Source organism: Podarcis vaucheri (genome assembly GCF_965113315.1).
Source record: "Podarcis vaucheri genome assembly, chromosome: 5".
NCBI lineage: Eukaryota > Metazoa > Chordata > Lepidosauria > Squamata > Lacertidae > Podarcis > Podarcis vaucheri.
The window spans coordinates 37821159-37841090 of record NC_138763.1 but is presented as its reverse complement, the minus strand read 5'-3'; the positions used below and the strand labels follow the sequence as shown (position 1 = coordinate 37841090).

Here is a 19932-nt window from a genome sequence, read left to right as displayed (position 1 = left end):
CCACAGAGCCTAGGACTTGCCGATCAGAAGGTCGGCGGTTTGAATCCCCGTGACGGGGTGAGCTCCCGTTGCTCGGTCCCTGCTCCTGCCAACCTAGCAGTTCGAAAGCACGTCAAAGTGCAAGTAGATAAATAGGTACCTCTCCGGCAGGAAGGTAAACGGCATTTCCGTGTGCTGCTCTGGTTCGCCAGAAGCGGCTTAGTCATGCTGGCCACATGACCCGGAAGCTGTACGCCGGCTCCCTCGGCCAATAAAGCGAGATGAGCTCCGCAACCCCAGAGTCGGCCACGACTGGACCTAATGGTCAGGGGAACCTTTACCCTTTACCTTTATACGTACCGTACATACATTTTGTTGGTAGCATGAATTTGCCATTTGCACACTATACCTCAGAAGCAAACAAAACATACAGTTGTTTGTTCTCAAAAATACTTTATTTGTAACAATATACCTATTATATCTATAACATGATCAAAAATACAGATAAACATTTTCACATTTTAATAAAAAGATTTCTAATATTCTCTTTCATTTACAAAGAAAACATAAATCTAATTCCTTTGACAAGAAAGTATAGGCTGTGTCATTTGATTACTTGGGAGATAAACTATGAAAAAAGGCGACAACCACAAAATATGTAGATTTTTCTTTTTTTAAAAAAAAAAGGAGGGGAAGATTATCTTCAGTTTTTTCCTGTGCTCTAAATCCTGACAAAGGTAATTATTATTAAACAGGATACATTCAAAATTCAGGAGAATACATTCTTCACAGACCAGAATGCCCAATGTTCCTTATCAGCATGGATATAAAAAACTTGAAACAACATGATCTGGTTGACAATCAGTTTATAGTCAAGACAGCAACATATGACATCTGTAGTGTACAGTTCAACACTATACAGCACCGGAAACCGTGCTGTGAAATATTGCCGCCGCCACATCTTCACTACTGTCTGGAGTACTGCTCAAAGGAAACAAAACATTCAATTCCTTGGGACGGAAACATGATCTTGGTTCTAGTTAATGGCAAAGTAACAGGTTCAGGTTGCTTCAATACCTACATGGCAGCACTAACTTCCTATCCCCAAACACATTTTAAGGACTTTCAAGATGTATGCCAACCTATAGCACTAGTTTTCCATTATCTAAGATACAACGTAAGTGGAAAAAGGGGAAATAAATCATGAAAGTCATTGCTATTATAGTAGAAGCTAACATGACTTTATGGGAAGTTAAAACACATGTCCATTATTGATAACTGAACTACTGATTCATGAGGTCTTATAAGACTTCCTACTAAAATCTAAATGCACAATGCAAAAGCTGTGACCCCCCAAAAAATCCATCTACAATCCACTATGTGTTGTTGCCATCAGGTTCATTTCCTATTTTGTAGTAACTACTGCAAAAGCCAGGGAACTGTCAAGCATCTCGATAACCATAACAACACTGCTGGAGCCACATACAGCTTGGTGGATCACATCTTGTGGAAGATTGCTTTGCATTAAAAGAGAAAGTTTCCCCAACTTGGAGCATTCCAGATGTTTTGGACAGCCATGCTGGCAAAGACTAAAGGGAATTATAGTCAAAAACATCTCAAGGGCTTCATGTTGGGAAAAGCTAATTTAGTGCACCCCAAACTTTGTATGAAAATGCTGTCTCATAGGACAACCATCCCCAGCCTAGTGCCCCCCAGAAGTTGGACTGCAACTCTGATAATCCCTTACCATTGGCTACACTGGCTAAGGCAACTGTAGTTAAAAACATCTGGAGGGCACGAGGTTATGGAAGACTTAAATGGTCTAATGTCCTCATTGTCTGCATTAAGTTCCATAGTTGTGTGCATGATATATAGGGGGTAGCTCTCAGAGTGACAACTTACTCCAGTAAGTACTTAAGCCTGACAACAGCAGAACATTATGTAGAGACAAAACATTCTGAAAGCAAGTTATGACAACCAAACCTCCAAAATTAGTTCACTCTTATGTGGCCAATGCAAATGTGCACGTGATCACTGAAAACTAGATGTAGCTATAGAAAGTAAAGTGATACAAATAAAGAATGCCTACAAAACCATGCAAAATCAATGTCATGTGAAATAAGAACTTAGGACTTGCGTTCTTTCTTAACAAAAAACCCCAAACCATATCCTTTCAGAAAAAAACAAATATACCTATTCTCAATTTAAAGCTACACCTGTTAACTCCACATTTTGGTTGTTGTGATAGTTTTCTCCTTTACCTTCCAGAAGGGAAGCGAGATTACTGCAAAATTGCAGGTATCACGTGGTGCAAGTTGTTCAAGGAAGAATAACTCATCACTGTGATTTTGGGGTATACCTGAATCCTTAACAAACTCCACACCACTGGAACGGATAACAGCCGTGCGTGCTATATTCTGGCTGCTTTTTAATCACCATATGCAAATAATCAACATTATCTCACAATGCAAGCACAGCTGAGACAAACTAGCCATTGTACATAATATTATTTATCCATCCTTCTTGACCTGCTTTTTCCAGCCTTCAGCTGAGAAATGCAAAGCTGGAGACAGATGATCGTCTTTAACAAATATTGGTATGACAGAGTCAACATGATCCATGATGTATAATTTTTATCTCCCTATATATTGTCTTTGGTCAAACAACATTTGCATGTTTTTGATGTTACTTATAAAGCCTGCAACCCCTGGCATGGATCCAGTTCCCGTGAATGCCCAGGAGATGCTCACAAAGGAGGGAGAGGTGATTTTCATCGTTCTTCCTTCCCCCCGGCAAAACCATGCCAAGAAGTTGGGTGACCCTACTTAACGGTGTGGGAGGTGGCATGGGGAGATGTAGAGGGAATAAACGAAATCTGCCTTTCCTCCACTTCCTCCGGTGTGAGCCTCCACGGGATCTCAATCCCTTCTGCAATAGGAAGAAGCCCTTCCATTCATTGAACTGCAGAGCTGGAAGGGACCTTGAGGGCTTACTACTACAACCACCTGCAATGCAGAAATCCTACCCACAGCCACCCCTGGGTGGGCTCATGAAAGGCACACTCTGGATCCAAACCACCTGCATTATCAGAGAGGATAGTGATGATACTGTGTGCATCACAGGCAACGATGGCTCTACCAGCTTCCTGGGGGAAAATATTGTCCGTCTTCCAACTCAAAGCTGCTTTAAGGGGCACCCACATTCACATTTTATACTGGACGGCATCTCGGTGCTTACAGAGAACAGGCATCTCAAACCAGATAAAAGTTCAGTATAAAATTACACCAAATTGATTTTAGTGCTTTGCAGTCCTAGGAATCTTTCCTTTAAAAAAAAAAGTTTTTCTTTTTACATCTGGTTTTCCTGATTGTTCATGTCTAACATCTAATAGCTTAGCCAATGAAAAATAAGCCTTATTTTCGTTTCATGAGTGAATCAAACTATACTGATGTCTCCTAGACATTTTGTGCCTCAATTTAAGCATTCATTGCTTACCATCAGGATAGGATAGATGACTTCAGAGGGACTCGTATGAAGCGCAGAGGCAGTAGTGTACAATTCAGAAGCAACTGGAACAGGTGTACTACTCTTGAAATTTACTTGTGGATCACACCTTACCAAAATAATACCCATTACTTTTCATCTGCCTTTGTAAGAAACAATTCTTTGCTTGCTGCAACTGAGGAACAGAACAGCACATTCCTTCCTTGACAGTAGTTATAAGGTTCTGTAAAGATGCAGTTAAAGATTTTAAATCCTTCATAAATATTGTGCGGAGCAGAGTGACTACCCTGTTGATAACAAAACAAAACAAAAAATCATCGTTCACCTGGAAGGCCATATAGGCAATTTCACAGACTTTTAGTACGTGAGCAGAAATTCCAGTGCAGGGCTACTCTTAGTACTTCATAACATTGATTGCAGTGCCACAGAAGTGTGAAACCCAGGTGACCATCACCACAGTAAACCTCCTCCACATCCTCCTTTTCTCATTAGGATAACTCCCCCCCCCCAACGTTAAGAAAAATGACTGGCCACTGCTAAATATCAAATCAAACAAGATAGGTAAGTGACAAAAAAGACAGAATAAAATATTGCAACATGTACGAATATATTAAACTTTTTCTTCTTTCGGACTGTACATTCCCATTCTACTTCTTTTTCTTCTCCTGAGCACAGCGAGGACAAAACCTAAGGGTAAAAAAAAGAATCACTGTGTTCAGATCAATGCATTACTTTGGGAATACGTCACATTTGGGGAAAAAGAAAACTCAAGAATTATACATTTAACTTCCTGGTTCTAGTCTTTACCATGTTTTGAACAGCACCTCTGATCAGCTGCAGCCAGCATAGCCATGCTGCTGTGGCTTTTGGGAACTGTGGTCCAAAACATTTGGGAGACACAAGGTTGGCAAAGGCTGCCCCACCCGTTTATATCACCTTGCTGTCTCTTTTAGATTGTGAGCCTTGGGTCAAGCACCTTTGTGCTTTTGTTATGGTAAAGTGAAGAAAGTATCAATGAAGAAAATTAAGTGAAGAAAACACAAGTGTAGAAAGTTATTATTCATGACACCTACCATTTCCCTTTGGGTTTCGTGGTGAGGTCCACACAAGCAAAATGGAACCATTCGATTGGGCACTATATTTTGGGGAAGAATAAAAAGATGGGTTTTTTTGGGAGCTTGATAACAATAATTTATCTTATGAGATTTAACAGAAATGGGAGCCTGGTTGGTGCCTGGCATGTCACAATCGAAGGGGCATATACTGCACATCACATAGGAAACTTCATGAGCCCTTTGTTGCTTGTGAAGTGCCCAGATTTTGCAGACACAGGATGCACTACTCACTGCAAATGGCCCGTAAAGCATGATGTAAACGATTATCATTATTACTATTAACATTTGTATAATGCCCTTCATCCAAAGATTCCAGGGTGGGAAAATAGAAGCAAGTTAGCTTGGGGTGTAGACGTGACCTCAGGGTTGTATATGTCTGAAAGGTGCACAAACAACTTCAAATATGGAGTGAAGTATCAAATCCAGTGAGTCCTAAGATCCAGATCCACCTTTTCATTTAAAATATATAAGCTACAATTTTTTGCTGTAGAAAAGTGCTTTCAAATTTGTGCTCAGAAACCAGGGGAAGTCTGGAAGCAGCTTCTATTGGTCACTTGGATGGGGTTCTTTCCCCTTGCATAGTTCCGTTCTTTCTAAAGAAAGCACCTTCACGCAGAATTTGAGGAGGGAAGCATGTGTATGGCCACATTGGGTTATCTCAGTACTTACATCAGGATTGTCGCAGCCGATCATTTCTCCATAGGATACTTGGTGACACAAACAATACGTTGGTTCGTTGGGATCCACCGGCATATCTAGGACATCTGAAGGATGAACCGACAGGATGGTATCAGCTAATTCAGACCTGCAATGGGAGCAACGTGAACAAATATTGAGTAAATGCCAGTGATTCTTGGTAAAAAATAATAATCTCCAGTTTGAAACTAACTAGAACTATTTGGGAGGTCGGTTAGTTTGAAGAGTACCAAGACAGCAAAAGTGGAGAAAGTATAAAGCATGTGAAACTAAGCATGCCAAAAAATCTGGTTACTATGGCACATTGGCAGAATTTTTTTTTTTTCAAATGGAAGCTGCTCTGAACAAGCTAACTGCAGACTGCAGTCACTTACCTTCGTTTTGGTTTCTTTTTTACTGGGACATCTTCTTCGGATGTTCGCCGGCCCCGACCCCGAGAGCTTTTCTTATCCTTTGGAGTTCGCCCCTCTGAAAGACAGTTATTTCTGGTTAACTACACCATAAGAAGAAAAACCAGAGGTTTTATACTATACAGTGGTACCTCTGGTTACGAACTTAATTGATTCTGGAGGTCCGTTCTTAACCTGAAACCGTTCTTAACCTGAGGTACCACTTTAGCTAATGGGGCCTCACACTGCCGCCACATGATTTCTGTTCTCATCCTGAGGTAAAGTTCTTAACCTGAGGTACTACTTCCATATTAGCAGAGTCTGTAACCCAAAGTGTTTGTAACCCAAGGTGTTTGTAACCCGAGGTACCATTTCAATTATTCTGAAGCACCATAATGATTCAAAAATGATTAATTTTTCTTTTTTCTCTCATCTATTCTTCCAGACTTTATATAAATTGGAAAGTGATCCTTGTTCAGAAACCATTTGCCAATGCAACCTCTGATGTAGCTAGACATTGAAAAAATCCTACAACTTTATCCAGCACAACTTCCCCTATTATCTGAACCTGACATTTGTAAAATTTGTAACTAACCAAATTCACTAAGATATTACCTGTTGGACAACAATCTTAAGTATCTTTTTGTACGATTGTTCAAGTAACTTGGCTGTAAGCTGGGGCATTAAGATAAATAACAATGTATTCTACTTGTACATTCAAAAAGTGTCTAACAGTAAAATCCTATACAGGTTTACTTAGAAGTAAGACCCACCAAGTCAAATGAGGTTTACTCCTTGTAAAATACATTGAAGATTGTACCTAATAAACTAATGTTTGATACATTTGCTTCTGACAATACTTCAAATGAAAATAGCTCATATATACATACCTTCAAATCACCCTAAGCTGTTTATATGTATAATCATTTAAAAAAAATACTACTACAGTTTTACCCTGTTAACATTGTGCACCAGACTCTTATTTTAATAGAATTTTTGTTCTATATATGATCTTATAACAAATATATAACTTCAGAGGAACAAAATGCAATCCACAGGCAAACTGCTTTATCAAAAAAACTTACTAAGAGAAGCTAAAGAATTAGAAAATGGGTTTGGAGAAACTTGGTACTACTTTATTTTCTGTATGAGTAAGAACTCTGGAAGCCACTGTCAATGCACAATACCTTGTGGAAGAATTTACACAGGTTATAAAGCAAAACTGGACCAGGTGGAGTTGTGGTTTGAGGTAGGAGGATTCTTCCTAATATTAACTTAATCAACATAATTTTGCCTGCTTTATGCCAAAATTATGGAAACCATATTGAAGAAAAACTATGGCTCAATTCTGTCCAACTAAATGTCTCTCCTCACTGATTTCTCCCTTTGTTCCTCATAGGAGGCATGTATGCTTTTTATATAGACTCTCATGGTGTATGAGAAACAGCTTTTACTAGGAAAGAAAGGTCTGCCTGGTGCCTTTGTTGATATCTTTCTGGCACCAGGTAATGACTTATATTCCCCACCCCCCAGGCTTTCGATAGACTCACATAAGATGTTTGCTTTGGTACTAGTGTGCTGCCAAAGCTTCCTGTAGCTGTTATGGAGGTTGTTTTGTTCTGTTTTTTTATGGTATAATGTATTAGTATTTATGTTTTAAAAGTTTTGTAAGTCTAATAGATGATAATAATAACAAATTAAAAAGTATATAGAAGGATTTCCTCAGAGTGAGATGACATTATTCATAAAGTACACACTTTTTAGGTTTTGCGTTGCAGGGTTTTCAAAGTCACTGCCTTCCAACTTATCCTTCAGATCAGCTTCAAATCGTGCCAGGTCAGCATCCAGCCGTCGAATGTGCTTATCTACCTACATCAAAAAGAGAGACCACACAGCTAAAGAAAACAAAATCCAATAATATCTCTAGAAATCATCGGAATCAACTTGCTATCTTCCTTTTCTGGTATTTATCACTTCAATGCACCTCAATACACCTCTCTCATCTGACCTGTGATTGGTGTGTGCATTAACCACAGCTGCTCACTTAGCTTTTCTGGGTGTTTGTGGGTACCACACAAATGCAAACCACAGACCATTTAGGGAGCAGAGGGAGGGAGGGAGCAGAAAAACCAGCTACCATAGGAAGGTGGTCAATACAAACCACAGTCCCCCTGTAGTCTTGAGACTCGTCCCGACAGTTCCTGTTTTCAGGTGGAATTCAACCACAGACCAGAAAATTCAGGTTGCAAAATATAGTTGATTGGGAGGTCTTGTGAAAGAAACCTGCTTCCCCCAAAGCTCAGATTTTTGGTGATTAAGGAAAGTGACATGAAAATGAACTGGGATAACACTTGCTTTGACTCAATGTCATCTAACCTCACAAACAAATCAGAAGGAATGTTCATTAAGTAGCCAACATCTAAGCTCCCCGTAAACTTGTGCTGACAAATCGGGGTGAATGCTCAATGGACAAGTTGTCTGGAAATACCCATAGTCATTCACATATGTACAGATTAAGGAAATGTGGCAGATCCTTGACCACCCCAAACCCTTCCCACAACAGAGAGCCATGAATCCTAGCAAGTCTAGTTTGTATTGACTCTCACTATAAACCCCATAGCCTGGATTCTCAAAGCAGTGAAGATTCCTGCACTGCCTCGGAAAACAACTTTCTCTCTGTAATAGTCCAGTGAATAAGAACATGTAGCCACAGAAAGAATTTTGATAAATGCACTGCTGACAAATCTACTTGCTTGCCAGCACCATAACTTTAGCCTCAGGTCTTTGCCCCATTGCTCCCAGACTGTAAAAGATTAAACAGGGGGAGGTCACAACCTTGTACACAATCCCAGTCCACATCAGGATTCTTTTTGAAGTAGAGAATGTATGATGCAAGCCTGCCTGTTATCTTCTTTATCTCTAACTGAACCCGGGATCATGGATCCTCATGTCTGTGTCAGTCTACAGCTACTAATTACGCAGAAAGACTAGTACCTGTAATACAAGCTTCAAAGGTAGCTATGGGAGTGGTAAGAAATACAGAGGGTGGATTTTTCATTTTGAAACACAAGTCCTCTGTCTACCTTAATCTAACCTTACCATCTCATAGGTCTGCATGGCCAGCTGCACTTTGTCATCACTGTACTCTTTGCATCTTGCGTAAGCATTCTGAATCTTCTGCAGGATTTCCACCCGTTGCTCTGATGACAAACTCCTCACTGTTGAAATGTACTGAGCAGCAAGACTGTCGATTTCTGCTTTCTTGTCTGAAGAGCAATGGAAGACAGTATGTGTGTGAGACTGAGGTTGCAGCCCTATGCTCACTTACCTGAGAAGTAAGCCTCACTGAGCTCTGTGGGGCTTAGTTTTGAGTAAGACTGAGCTGTGAGGCTGCAACCCAAAGCTCATTTACTTGGGGGAAAATCCCATTGAAGTCAGTGGGATTATTTGTAAGTAAGTTGATTTAGGATCAAACTATATGTTTCACAATTGGAAACATGTTTAGAAACCATGAAATAAATGTCTCTCTGGGGTAGTCCGGGGGGGAAAGGTACAGGGCTTCTGCACATTCAGTGGCTGTGTAAAAAAAGGGTTTTTAGGAGACATAGCTTGTTATGCAAGCTACACCTGCAGACATTTCCTCAGCCACACGACTGTTAAAAGTGAAGGGGTCTTGTCCTCTTTCTCATCTGACCACTTAATTGGTCCTTTGTTCTCTCATTTTAAAATACTTGCAACTAAACCAAAGCACATGTGCCAGCTGAATTCTTGAGTTGTGCTTCTAAAAGTTCAAATGAGCAGGCATGTTCTCCAACCAAAGTAAGGCACAACTGACTAAAAAGTAGTAAGACTGTGCTTGCAAGATCAATTCATACACATCTACAGTCCTTCACATGCCTTTCTCAAACTCAAATGTAAATACAGCATTATATAATTCTGCTCCTACAAGCTTTGCTAGAAGTGGTGCACATGAAACAATGGAATCAGTTGTTGGCCACACTATGACACCCCCCCCCCATCTTCATGCTGCACTGAAATAGCAAAAACGTGGGAGGCTGAAGGAACTCTGATATGGGCTACTTCTCACTTTCCCAGTGAATATATATGACAAGTGACTCTCAGATGTGTGCAAATCTAATATGAGATGAGCACACAAGAAGATCTGTGAACCAGAATACCTGAACACACCTTCTGTTCTCTGATCCAGCTCACGCATAAGTTGGAAGTTCCTTTGCAACTCACAAGGGAGGTTTTCAATGCCTGAAATACAAAAACAGAAATGCTGCAGTCCCCTCTCTACCATAACTTTCTTAATATAAAAGTTCACAAACCAACTACACATAACAAAAAGCATTCATAAACCTCGCCAAGTGCCCTATTTTCCATAAATACCTTACCCTACCACCTTCCTCTTTATCTGTTCCCTGTTGTATATGGCATATTGAGCTGGGCGCTCCCACTAGCTACGGGGCAGGTACATTTTATGAAAGCTTGTGTTTTCTTTAGGTCAGCTTGTTTTTATTGTCTTTTATTCATAACTTTAATGTGTATATTATGCTGTACATAAACAGATTAGAGGTTTTGACAATAAAACAGAATACAGATTTTAAGAATAAAATAACCATGTGTCTTTTAAGTTGAGAAGTCTGCAGCTTTGCTAGCGAAGTACTGATGCACGGGGCTGAATACATGGGAATATTAAAGCGACTATTATTAATAGTATTAGTATTATGCCCTGCCTTGGTTTCCTATGTTGAATTCAACAGCCGTCTACAAATAATGGCGCTTTCCTCGCCACCTGACTTGCTGAATTTCTACTGGTCACACGGGTAGGGAAAGAAGAGGAACCCTGACATTTTTATTTATTTTTAGGTGGCAATCCTAGAGAATGCGCAACACGACGCACCTTAAAAGCACGGGGGGGGGGGAGATGTTTTTGCTGCTCGTCTGCCAGACGGCGCTCACAGTAGAGCAGGAGCGGCCCCCAGTGGCCAAGGATCGCAGCTGCACCCTTAGAAGGCCGGCGCGGAGATCCCTCCTTTACGCGTCGCAATGACGCAGCAAGAAACCTCGCCCGCCGCCCCCTCCCTCCCTCGCCGGGTCTGTGTGACGCAGCCGCAATTGCCGGCGTGGCCCCCGCCCGGCTTTGGCCTGGGCCTGTTTCCCTCTCTGTTCCTTCTGCCCAACGCCGCACTCACTCACTGTCCAGGTAGTGCTCCAGGTACAAGGCCGCCGCCGCCATCTCGCGCCAGCCAGCCGGCCAGCCAACGCCCACCCTCCGGCCCCGCCGCGCTCGGCGCTGTCACGCGGGCGCCTTCGCAATGGCCGGTCGGGGCTCTCATTGCATAGTCATGAGAGGCCGGCGCCGATTGGCCAGTCGGACGCCGCCGCTGCATAGGAATGAGGGGGCGTGCCGGGGGAGACGACGTCAACGTTCGTTCGCCATCGGCCGGAATGGGCCGTTTTCCTGTGTCCGCGGCGGCGGCGGCGGCGGCGCGTGGTGTTTCCCCGCCCCCACTTTCTCCCGTCGTAATTCCCGCGCAGGTCCGGCTGCGTCTTTCCCGCGCGGCGTTCGCGTGAAGCGGTTCTAGGCGCACACCTGTCTGTTTGGAAGGGGAAACGCCACCGAAGCCGACGGAGCTTCCTTCAAATAAATAGAAGTGCACGGGAGCTCGCGGGTTCGGGCTGTATAGACGTGGCAGAGCAAACGCGCGTCAGTCTCCCGGAAAGCTGTATTTTACAGCATAAGTAGCTTTAGCGGAGTAAAAAATAAAAAGGGGGGGGGATGCTTGAATCTTCTCAGGATTTCTGCATCCACCCAAGGACACAGAAACACTCTGCATTTAGCCCCTTAAGCGTCCCTTCGTTGGCACCTCCTCAATATGTCCCTTATTTACTGTACCCATAAAATCGCTCTTTCTTCAAAGGGTGTAGAGAGAAGAAAGATGTTTTATGTACCATGGCGCACAGCGCAATCCTACGCGTGCTTCCTCTGAGAAGTGGCACGGTGTGCGGTGTAGCTTATAGCCCAGGTGAGCCTTGCGGAGAATGGGGGCTTCTGGTTACCGTCAACGTGGAAAGAAAGATCATTCTTACAGATAAATATGCAAACATACTTTTATTTATAATAGAAAAAAAATATGATTGCACGTAATTCTGAAATCTTTAGTTCATTACGTAAAAAGGAGGACGGTTTAATGCCCCCACATATAACGGGCTGCGTGCAATATGGATGGATCTCCATTTCCCCCCGCATCATCACTTAAGATTTTTGTTTTTGTTTTAAACCCACCCTTCCAAAACTCCCCTGGCATTTTATTTTTATATCTAAAAAAGGTCTCAGGGCGGTTTACAGAACAAATTCAAAAAATAAAACCACGCAATATATATTCAAAATAAAAACAACCCAATACCCCCCCCCAAAAAAACCTCCAAATTTTAAAAGGGCATCATGGGGCGTGGGTGGGCGAATGCGTGAAACGCTCGTCAGGATCCCACGGGCGCCTGCAAAACGCGCGCGCCCTCGAATCCCCGAGGGATTTAGATACAAAACACGGATGCCCGTAACGAGATTTTCCCCACGTTAAGGGTACAAGTTTACTGTCAAGTCTGTTGCGCCGACATCAGAAAAGCGTTGTGCTCTTGAGTGCGTTTGCTTTGGTATTTTATACCTTACATTCAAACACAGCTAAGGGTTAATATCAGCGAGATGGACCAAAAAACGCCTAGAAAGAAAGCGGCGTCCAACGGACTAATCCTGTCGAGCACCGCGCAGTCGGCTTCTTTGATCGCGCAGTCGACTTCTGCTTTGCTTGTGTTTTCCGTGATCGCGCGAGGGTTTGGTCACCATGGTTACACCAAAGCCGCTCTACATGCGCCGGAGGACTGTAACTCTGTGATTGCGCCAAAAGCGCGGGAAGCTGCAGTTGTCGTTCGATCGCCTTCCCTTCGCCGCTGACTGAGAAGGGGGCGCCATGGCTGGCAGGCGAGGGGCGCTGATCGTGCTGGAGGGGGTGGACCGAGCTGGCAAAAGCACGCAGGCCAGAAAGCTAGTGGAGGGCCTGCTGGCAGGGGGACACCGGGCCGAACTCCTTCGGTTTCCCGGTAGGCGAGGCTTAGGGGTCGCGGCAGCTGCATGCAGGATGGCGCAGCCCCTTCGCCACACTGACTTAGATTTACCTGTATAGGTTGTCAGCAATTCCCCTGCTGTGGCAGCATGTCTGTGCCTTTGACAGGCGGGTGGCGGGGTGAAAGTCGACAGGTGCAGTGGCGGGAACGCTTCATCTGTGGGATTTCTGTCTGTCCAAAGGCTGCCGACGGGGTGGGAAGGGGGCCAAATCTAATACGTTTTGTGGCGGTGCTAGTGATGTGCAGAAAGCGTTCCTTACCAGCATTATCATAGCTTTGGGCTGAGTCATTGGCCCTCCTCGTAGATAACCTTGAGGTTTTTTAAAATTTAATTTATCTAATATCTAATCATTTTGACATTCGAAAAAGTCAGTTTCTTCATGGTTGTTGTTGGTTGGTTGTGTGTGTGTTTTCAAGGCTTATTTAACTTTATACTTTCTTGGGGTGTCTTTGAAACCATGGTGCAAAATAGTGCTTATTAAAGAAAAACTTAAACTAAGTATGATTCTACCATCTTAGATTGGCTTTGTAACTGAATTGGCATTCTGGCATGACCATGTGTGTTAGGGTACATTGTGACATGCAGAGAGAGACAAATAGCATTAAACCATCCTTATAGCAAGGGTACATGCATGATGGAAGATGCAGTAACACATAAAGTGGGTGTAATCCCACTTGTGGGTTGGGATCGTGGTTATCTATTTTCTGCCTAGATTAGGGTCAACAGACATTCCTGGGGACAGTCCCCGGATTTGCAAATCTGTCCCCGGACAAATTCCGTCCCCGGAATGTCCCCAGATTTGCAAATCTGTCCCTGGGAAACGTGGCAGCAGCAGCCTCTGAGGCTGGCCTGGTAGCGCAGTTGGCTCTGGCTGGCTTCAGGAGCTGTCTGCTGCCACTGCCACTGCCGAAGGGTAACCGGGGATGTCCCATGGTACACATCTCCTGTCCCCTTCCCCCTTTGTTTTGACAGATCGGGGGAGGCTCGGGAGTCGCAGGCGGGCAGCCGTTGCCCAGTTTTTTAAAAACTCTGCACATTTATATTTCACAGGGTGCGAAAGAAGGGCTTTGTACCTTGCCTGGCAGAGAAACCGTGCTCCTTGCGCCTCTCCTGGGCAATGCCCACCCACCCGCAACTCTCGAGCCTCCCCCGATCTGTCAAAACAAAGGGGGAAGGGGGCAGGGGATCGGGGAAGGCTTGGGAGTCATGGGAGGGTGGTGTGCTGTTGCCCAGTTTTTAAAAAACTGTGCATTTATGTTTCACATGGTGCGAAAGAAAGGCTTTACACCTTTATACAATATGCATGTGTACTTGGCCCCAGGGTCTTTTGCCTCACTACTAACTCCCTGTTGCTACTCAGCTACAAAAAAAAGGGGGGGGGTTCCCGGATTCATTGAAAAAAATCTGGTAACCATAGCCTAGATGCTAGGGAATGTGTATTTCTGATATTGAATGCTGCTATCTTTTTAGGAAGTTTAGAAGTAGCATTTGACTCATGCTTCCAATAGTGATGTACACTGGGAAGAGAATGTTTGTCTTATTCTACTCTTGTCTACATCTTATTGCAGACAGAACTACAGAAATCGGACGGCTGATAAGTTCCTATTTGGAAAAGAAGAACAATTTGGAGGACCACACAGTGCACCTGCTATTTTCTGCTAATCGCTGGGAGCAAGTGTAAATAGAATTCTTGTGAAATACATGAGTACCTTTTTGAGCCCCTAATTCAATGCTGCTTTTCTGCTTTGGGAGAATACTGGGTGAGATGCAATGTAGTGTGGGTGGATGTCTACTCCCACAGGAAGTCTTCATATTTCTCTCATTGGCTCCCCTACCTGCTCTTGTTATGCAAGCAAATTTCTGTTGTGCAAGCAGGCAGATGTTATTGAATGTCACCACATGAGTCAAGTGTCTTAATAATTGGAATTTAGGCATATTTCTCAAAAAATGAAAAAATCAAACTTATTCTGTCTAGTTGGCAATTCATGCTGAAGAGAGGATAAGAGAAATGTTTGTATTTGATCAAGATTCATGCATGATGCTGGAATTACAGTTGCTGTCAGGGACTGGATGCAAAAGATATTACAAAAGGCTAGGGTAATAAATACTAATCCAGAATAAAAGCAATTGCGATTCACTTACTTCCATAGATATCCCCCCTTCTTGATTTCTTTCCCACATTCTTGATGTAAGAATACATCTACATATTACATATCTTGACTTGTAGTTAACACATAATCTTTCATCTGTTTTCATATCCTGTTCTATCGATAACAGCGCAGTGGGCTGGTTTGCATGTAATCGTATTCCATGGTTTATGGCTTACTGTGAATCAGCAGCATTCTAATGCATGCTGTTGATTTACACTATGCATGGTTTGTTGCTTCTGGCTCTGGGCAGAGTAGACTGAAAGAGAAAGTAGCATGCTTCTTATTCATGGTATTGTGATGTGCCCAGTGTTTTCTTTCATTTCCTCATTCACTGTCTGCCTATTGACCGCAATTAAAAGGAGTGAATTAATAGTGTTGATGCCTTAACATCTCTTATTGGTGAAGTTGTGAGGCATTGTTTCCTAGTTAAATGTTTATTAATTAACAACATTTAATCAAATTAATGATACCTTTTTTGGCCAAATTACATTGCAGCAATTAAGGTGCACGTTAGTTTCAATAGCCAGCAAATACTCTTTTTGGTTTCATGGTTCTGAACATTGAGGTGTGCATTAGATTTGATGGTGCATTAGACTCAAGTAAATAGGGTAATTCAAAATGATGTGGCATAATTTATGCAGGAGAAGAAAAATATCCAAGCAATTCTTAGCCCGCTTCTGGTGACTTCTTAAATAAGACTGAGTTTGGAAATACTTAAGAAATAGATTACTTAGCCATTTAGCAAATTTTTATTTGGATATAGTAAGCAAACTTAAAATATATACCATGTTAACTTTATATGTCAGATTCCTCCCCCCCCCCAAACAATAGTCAAATGTTGTGGAACTCAGATACCAAATTAAGGGGTGGGGAATCAATATACAGAAACACAGTTTGGCTGCAGTCCCATACACCAGGGTTTGGGAATCTGTGGCCGTCCAGATGTTCAACTCCACTTCTCATCAGCCCCAGCCAGCATTGCTGGATGATGGGAGCTGTAACCAAGCAGCATCTGGAGGTCCACGGGTTTCGCATCCCTGCTGTACATGTTCATCTGGGAAGAAGTCCCATTGAACTCAGTTACAGATAGGTAGCCGTGTTGGTCTGCCATAGTCAAAATAAAAAAATTCCTTCTGGTAGCACCTTAAAGACCAACTAAGTTAGTTCTTGGTATGAGCTTTCGTGTGCATGCTCACGAAGAAGTGTATCTGAAGAAGTGTGCATGCACACGAAAGCTCATACCAAGAACTAACTTAGTTGGTCTTTAAGGTGCTACTGGAAGGAATTTTTTTATTTTGACCATTGAACTCAGTTGTACTTGCTTTTGGGTAGACATGCATGTGATTGCACTCAGTATGGTTTAAATGTTATAGTCAAATCCAAAGCTTTATAAACAAACATCTTAGAAATTAGGTTATTGGAATACGTGTATAGACATTACAGGAATAGCATACATTTCCGTACATAGTTTAAACTTTTGAGAAAGAAAATGAAGACACTGAAAACTGTTAGCATGCACATTTACCAAATTATTTGCAACTTTGAAATCACCAATTTATGAAACTACATTTTTTAAAAATGCATTATTATTTACAGTATATCACCCAGAGTAAAAGGTAAAGGGACCCCGACCATTAGGTCCAGTCGTGGATGACTCGGGGGTTGTGGCACTCATCTCGCTTTACTGGCTGAGGGAGTCGGTGTACAGCTTCTAGGTCATGTGGCCAGCATGACTAAGCCACTTTGGTGAACCAGAGCAGCACACGGAAAAACCATTTACCTTCCCACCAGAGCGGTACCTATTTATCTGCTTGCACTTTGTGCTTTCGAACTGCTAGGTTGGCAGGAGCTGGGACTGAGCAACGGGAGCTCACCCCGTTGTGGGGATTCGAACCGCCGACCTTCTGATCGGCAAGCCCTAGGCTCTGTAGTTTAGATCACAGCGCCACCCGCGTCCCAGAGTACTATTGTCTTAATGAGGGTGTATCCAGAGTCGTTCATGACTGGACTTAACTGTCAGGGGTCCCTTTACCTTTTTTTTATCCAAATGTCATATATAAATAAACATAACATTTTCTCCATATAAATACAGTCCCGGCAATTTTATACCTTGCATCACTGCTTTATTCCAAATTATTATGTTTCGATTTTTCTCTAACAGTAGTATATTTCTACCATTCAGGCCATTGATTAAAGAGAAGTTAAACCAAGGTATCACTCTGGTAGTGGACAGATACGCATTTTCTGGAGTGGCCTTCACAGGTGCTAAAGAGGTGGGTAAAAAACACCAATTCAGCCTCATATAAATATAGGATTTATGGAAAAATTTGCTGCATTGAAGTCTGAGGTTCAATGGTTCAATCCTTGGCTTATCCAGGCAAGTTAAGGGAGAAATGCTGTCTGAAATATCAGAGAGTGGTGGCCAGTACTGAGCTAGATTAAACCAGTGGTCCGACTCAGTATAACGCAGCTTCCTGTGTTCCTGTCAAATTGCTCCTTGGCTTCATTGGGCTGTTTGCTGCATCTCTCATTTCTCTCCAAACAGAACTTCTCCTTGGAATGGTGTAAGCAACCTGATGTTGGGCTTCCAAAGCCAGACTTGATCCTTTTTCTTCAGTTGAGCACGTCTGAAGCAGCCAAACGAGGAGACTTTGGAAATGAACGATACGAATACAGCTCTTTTCAGGAGAAGGTTCTGCAACGCTTCTACCATTTGATGGAAGATAAGACTTTAAACTGGAAGGTAAAAAAGGAAACTTCAGGAGGAGCACTGTGGGATTCATAAGCCAAAAAAAATCAACCCTTCTAGGAGATCTGAAACATCTGTTGAAGGGGGGGGGGGACCAGTAGGATGAGAGTAAACCTAGACATCAACGTAATACCTTATTAGTATATTTTGATACTTTATTTCTTCCACCAACTGTTCTTCTGCAGTTGGGTTGTACATGAGGAGTGTTTCATGTGTTTGTGGTTTTGTTTTGGATGCAGGTGATTGATGCTTCAAAGAGCATAGAAGACTTGCATAATGAAATAAAATCGTTTGCAGAGGAGGTCATGCGAGAAGCTCAGTACAAACCCATAGGAGAACTGTGGAAATAGGACTGGAGTTTATCATCTCCTCAGGGTCACTTCTCACCTAGCCAAAATCTGCACCGTTCACCTTCAAGCAACCCTGTATTTATATTATCAAATAGGATTTGTTAGACTTGCTCTTGATGCAGCTCTCTCCTTTCTGTTTTGGGTGGCGTTTTATAAGAGACTGGTCTGGCAGCTCTGTAGCGACTTGGACTGGAGTTGATCCGTGAAAGAAGCATTAGACAAAGGTCTTTTTGTCCTACCAAGAGAGACTTAATACTTCAGCTCTATAGTAGCTGTTGTTTTCCAGAGTCATAATTTTAAAACAGTTTTTCTTTTCGTAATGAGGGGGAAGAAGTTTACTAATAAATCTCAGATTTTCACCTAATTTTGTCGAGCAGAAACTTATGTTGAGTGGAGAATCTTTTCCAGCCCAAAGACCGCACTGCCTCATGGGCAACCTTGTAGAAGGCCACATGCCAGTGGTACACAGTCTGAGAGGCAAGAAGTGGGTAGACAACAGTACAACTCTTCCCTTTGTATGGTAAGCTACATTCCAGCTATGCAAAAGTCAAAGGTTCCTGTACACACATGCACCTCTCCAGTCACACAAGCAAGAGGCATTATCAGAGTTCAAGGATGTAGTCCAGCCATACAGAAGCAGTCAAGGAAGATCCAGTCCTGGGTTGGTGAGTGGTATGGGCTGAAGCTAGGGGTGGGGCCTGGGCTAGATCCAAAGGCCAGCTAGGGAAGCCTGGAGGTTCCTTATCCCTTCAATATGTACTTGATAGGATGGCTTAAATAACTTGAAACATGCCCACCCCAGTGCTGATTAAGCACCTTTCACCTTAGAACAGAGCAATTAACCTGTCACCCTCTATATGTTGTTGGACTTTAACTCCCATCAGCCTCTACCATCATGGCCTGATCTGATGGGCCACAACATAGCCACCCCTGCTCTAGATCAAGCTGCGTTAGCGTGACTAAATGTGATGTTTCACCCTGCCTTCCCAACAGAATAGTGCATTAACTTCCCAACCTAAATATTTGGAGCGACACACAACCCTTTGCCATGGACAGTACTCTTCGTTTCCTGCATAAATGGGGGAAAGTGTCATATGAGAGAGTTGAGGTTATGGTACCTGGTCAAAATAAGGCTAACTTAATAAGGAATCTTAATTCTAGCACGACACAGGAACCCTCCAGAAGTTGCTAGCCTACAACTCCCATCATTCTTGACCATTGACCACGCTGGCTCGGTTTAATGGTAATTGGGAGTCCAGCAACATTTGAAGAGCCTTGAAAACTCAAGTGGCAGTTCACTGGGTGACTCTGGATTTCAGTATTATGAAAGGAGAAATGTCTGAACGCTTTTAAAACACTACCACTGAAACCATTTCTTTGCGAATTATATTAGCCCCATTTATGGTGTTTGTTTGCTTTTTAGTGGTATTACGGGGGCTGCTGTCCAATTATGTAGTAAAGATCCTGATTAGAGCAGTATTTTTAATGAAAGTCTACTGTATTTGAGTTCTCAAATTCTTGAGATATTTCTTAGACTTTTTCCTTTCTAAAGATTTCATCTGACTTTTTTTTGTTCTTCAGAAGCAGTGGTTTGGATATGGGTCTCCACCATATTCTAAAGTGTAGACTGATGTAGAGAATTAACTTATTTGCAGATTCACAATATTGTTCCCACTATCACCTTCAAACCTTGTTATGGTGATAAAGCCTTTGTTCAGTTTCCTATTAGTGATGTATTTAAAGAAGCAACTTGTTTGCATATTTAGAAATGCATTCTTCAAATTTGTCCTTTACTGTTAACTTATTTGCCAGTTTTTGCACTTTCCTATTCTTAAAGAAAGCAGTCTTGCATTTTATATCCAGAAATCTTT

General features: G+C 42.5%; 2 protein-coding genes across 3 annotated transcripts; one reads left to right on the top strand and one right to left on the bottom strand.

The window, feature by feature from the left end:
* Positions 1–828: 828 nt before the first annotated feature.
* Positions 829–11018, bottom strand: ING5 (inhibitor of growth family member 5). The gene is made up of 8 exons (XM_082223423.1): positions 10886–11018; positions 9872–9943; positions 8783–8949; positions 7441–7552; positions 5669–5762; positions 5268–5403; positions 4557–4618; positions 829–4170 (listed from the first exon to the last, which is right to left on the bottom strand). Exons 1-8 carry the CDS (start codon positions 10923–10925, stop codon positions 4131–4133), a joined length of 723 nt encoding a protein of 240 aa, XP_082079549.1. The 5' UTR covers positions 10926–11018; the 3' UTR covers positions 829–4130.
* Positions 11005–18425, top strand: DTYMK (deoxythymidylate kinase; the record flags this gene model as incomplete). 2 transcript variants are annotated; one of them, XM_082223421.1, is made up of 5 exons in its annotated part: positions 11005–11227; positions 14381–14489; positions 17145–17235; positions 17508–17705; positions 17951–18425. In XM_082223421.1, 5 exons carry the CDS (start codon positions 11005–11007, stop codon positions 18059–18061), a joined length of 732 nt encoding a protein of 243 aa, XP_082079547.1. In that variant the 3' UTR covers positions 18062–18425. The 2 variants fall into 2 exon arrangements, with proteins under 2 accessions (XP_082079547.1, XP_082079548.1); XM_082223422.1 differs by lacking the exon at positions 11005–11227 and adding an exon at positions 12503–12787.
* Positions 18426–19932: the final 1507 nt, after the last annotated feature.

Coding starts and splice junctions, on each gene's coding strand:
- ING5 (XM_082223423.1), bottom strand. CDS start 10,925: ATGGCGGCGGCGGCCTTGTACCTGGAGCACTACCTGGACA. Junction 9,944..10,885: donor CCTGGAGCACTACCTGGACA/GTGAGTGAGTGC, acceptor TTTGTATTTCAG/GCATTGAAAACCTCCCTTGT. Junction 5,404..5,668: donor AAAAAGAAACCAAAACGAAG/GTAAGTGACTGC, acceptor CTCCCATTGCAG/GTCTGAATTAGCTGATACCA.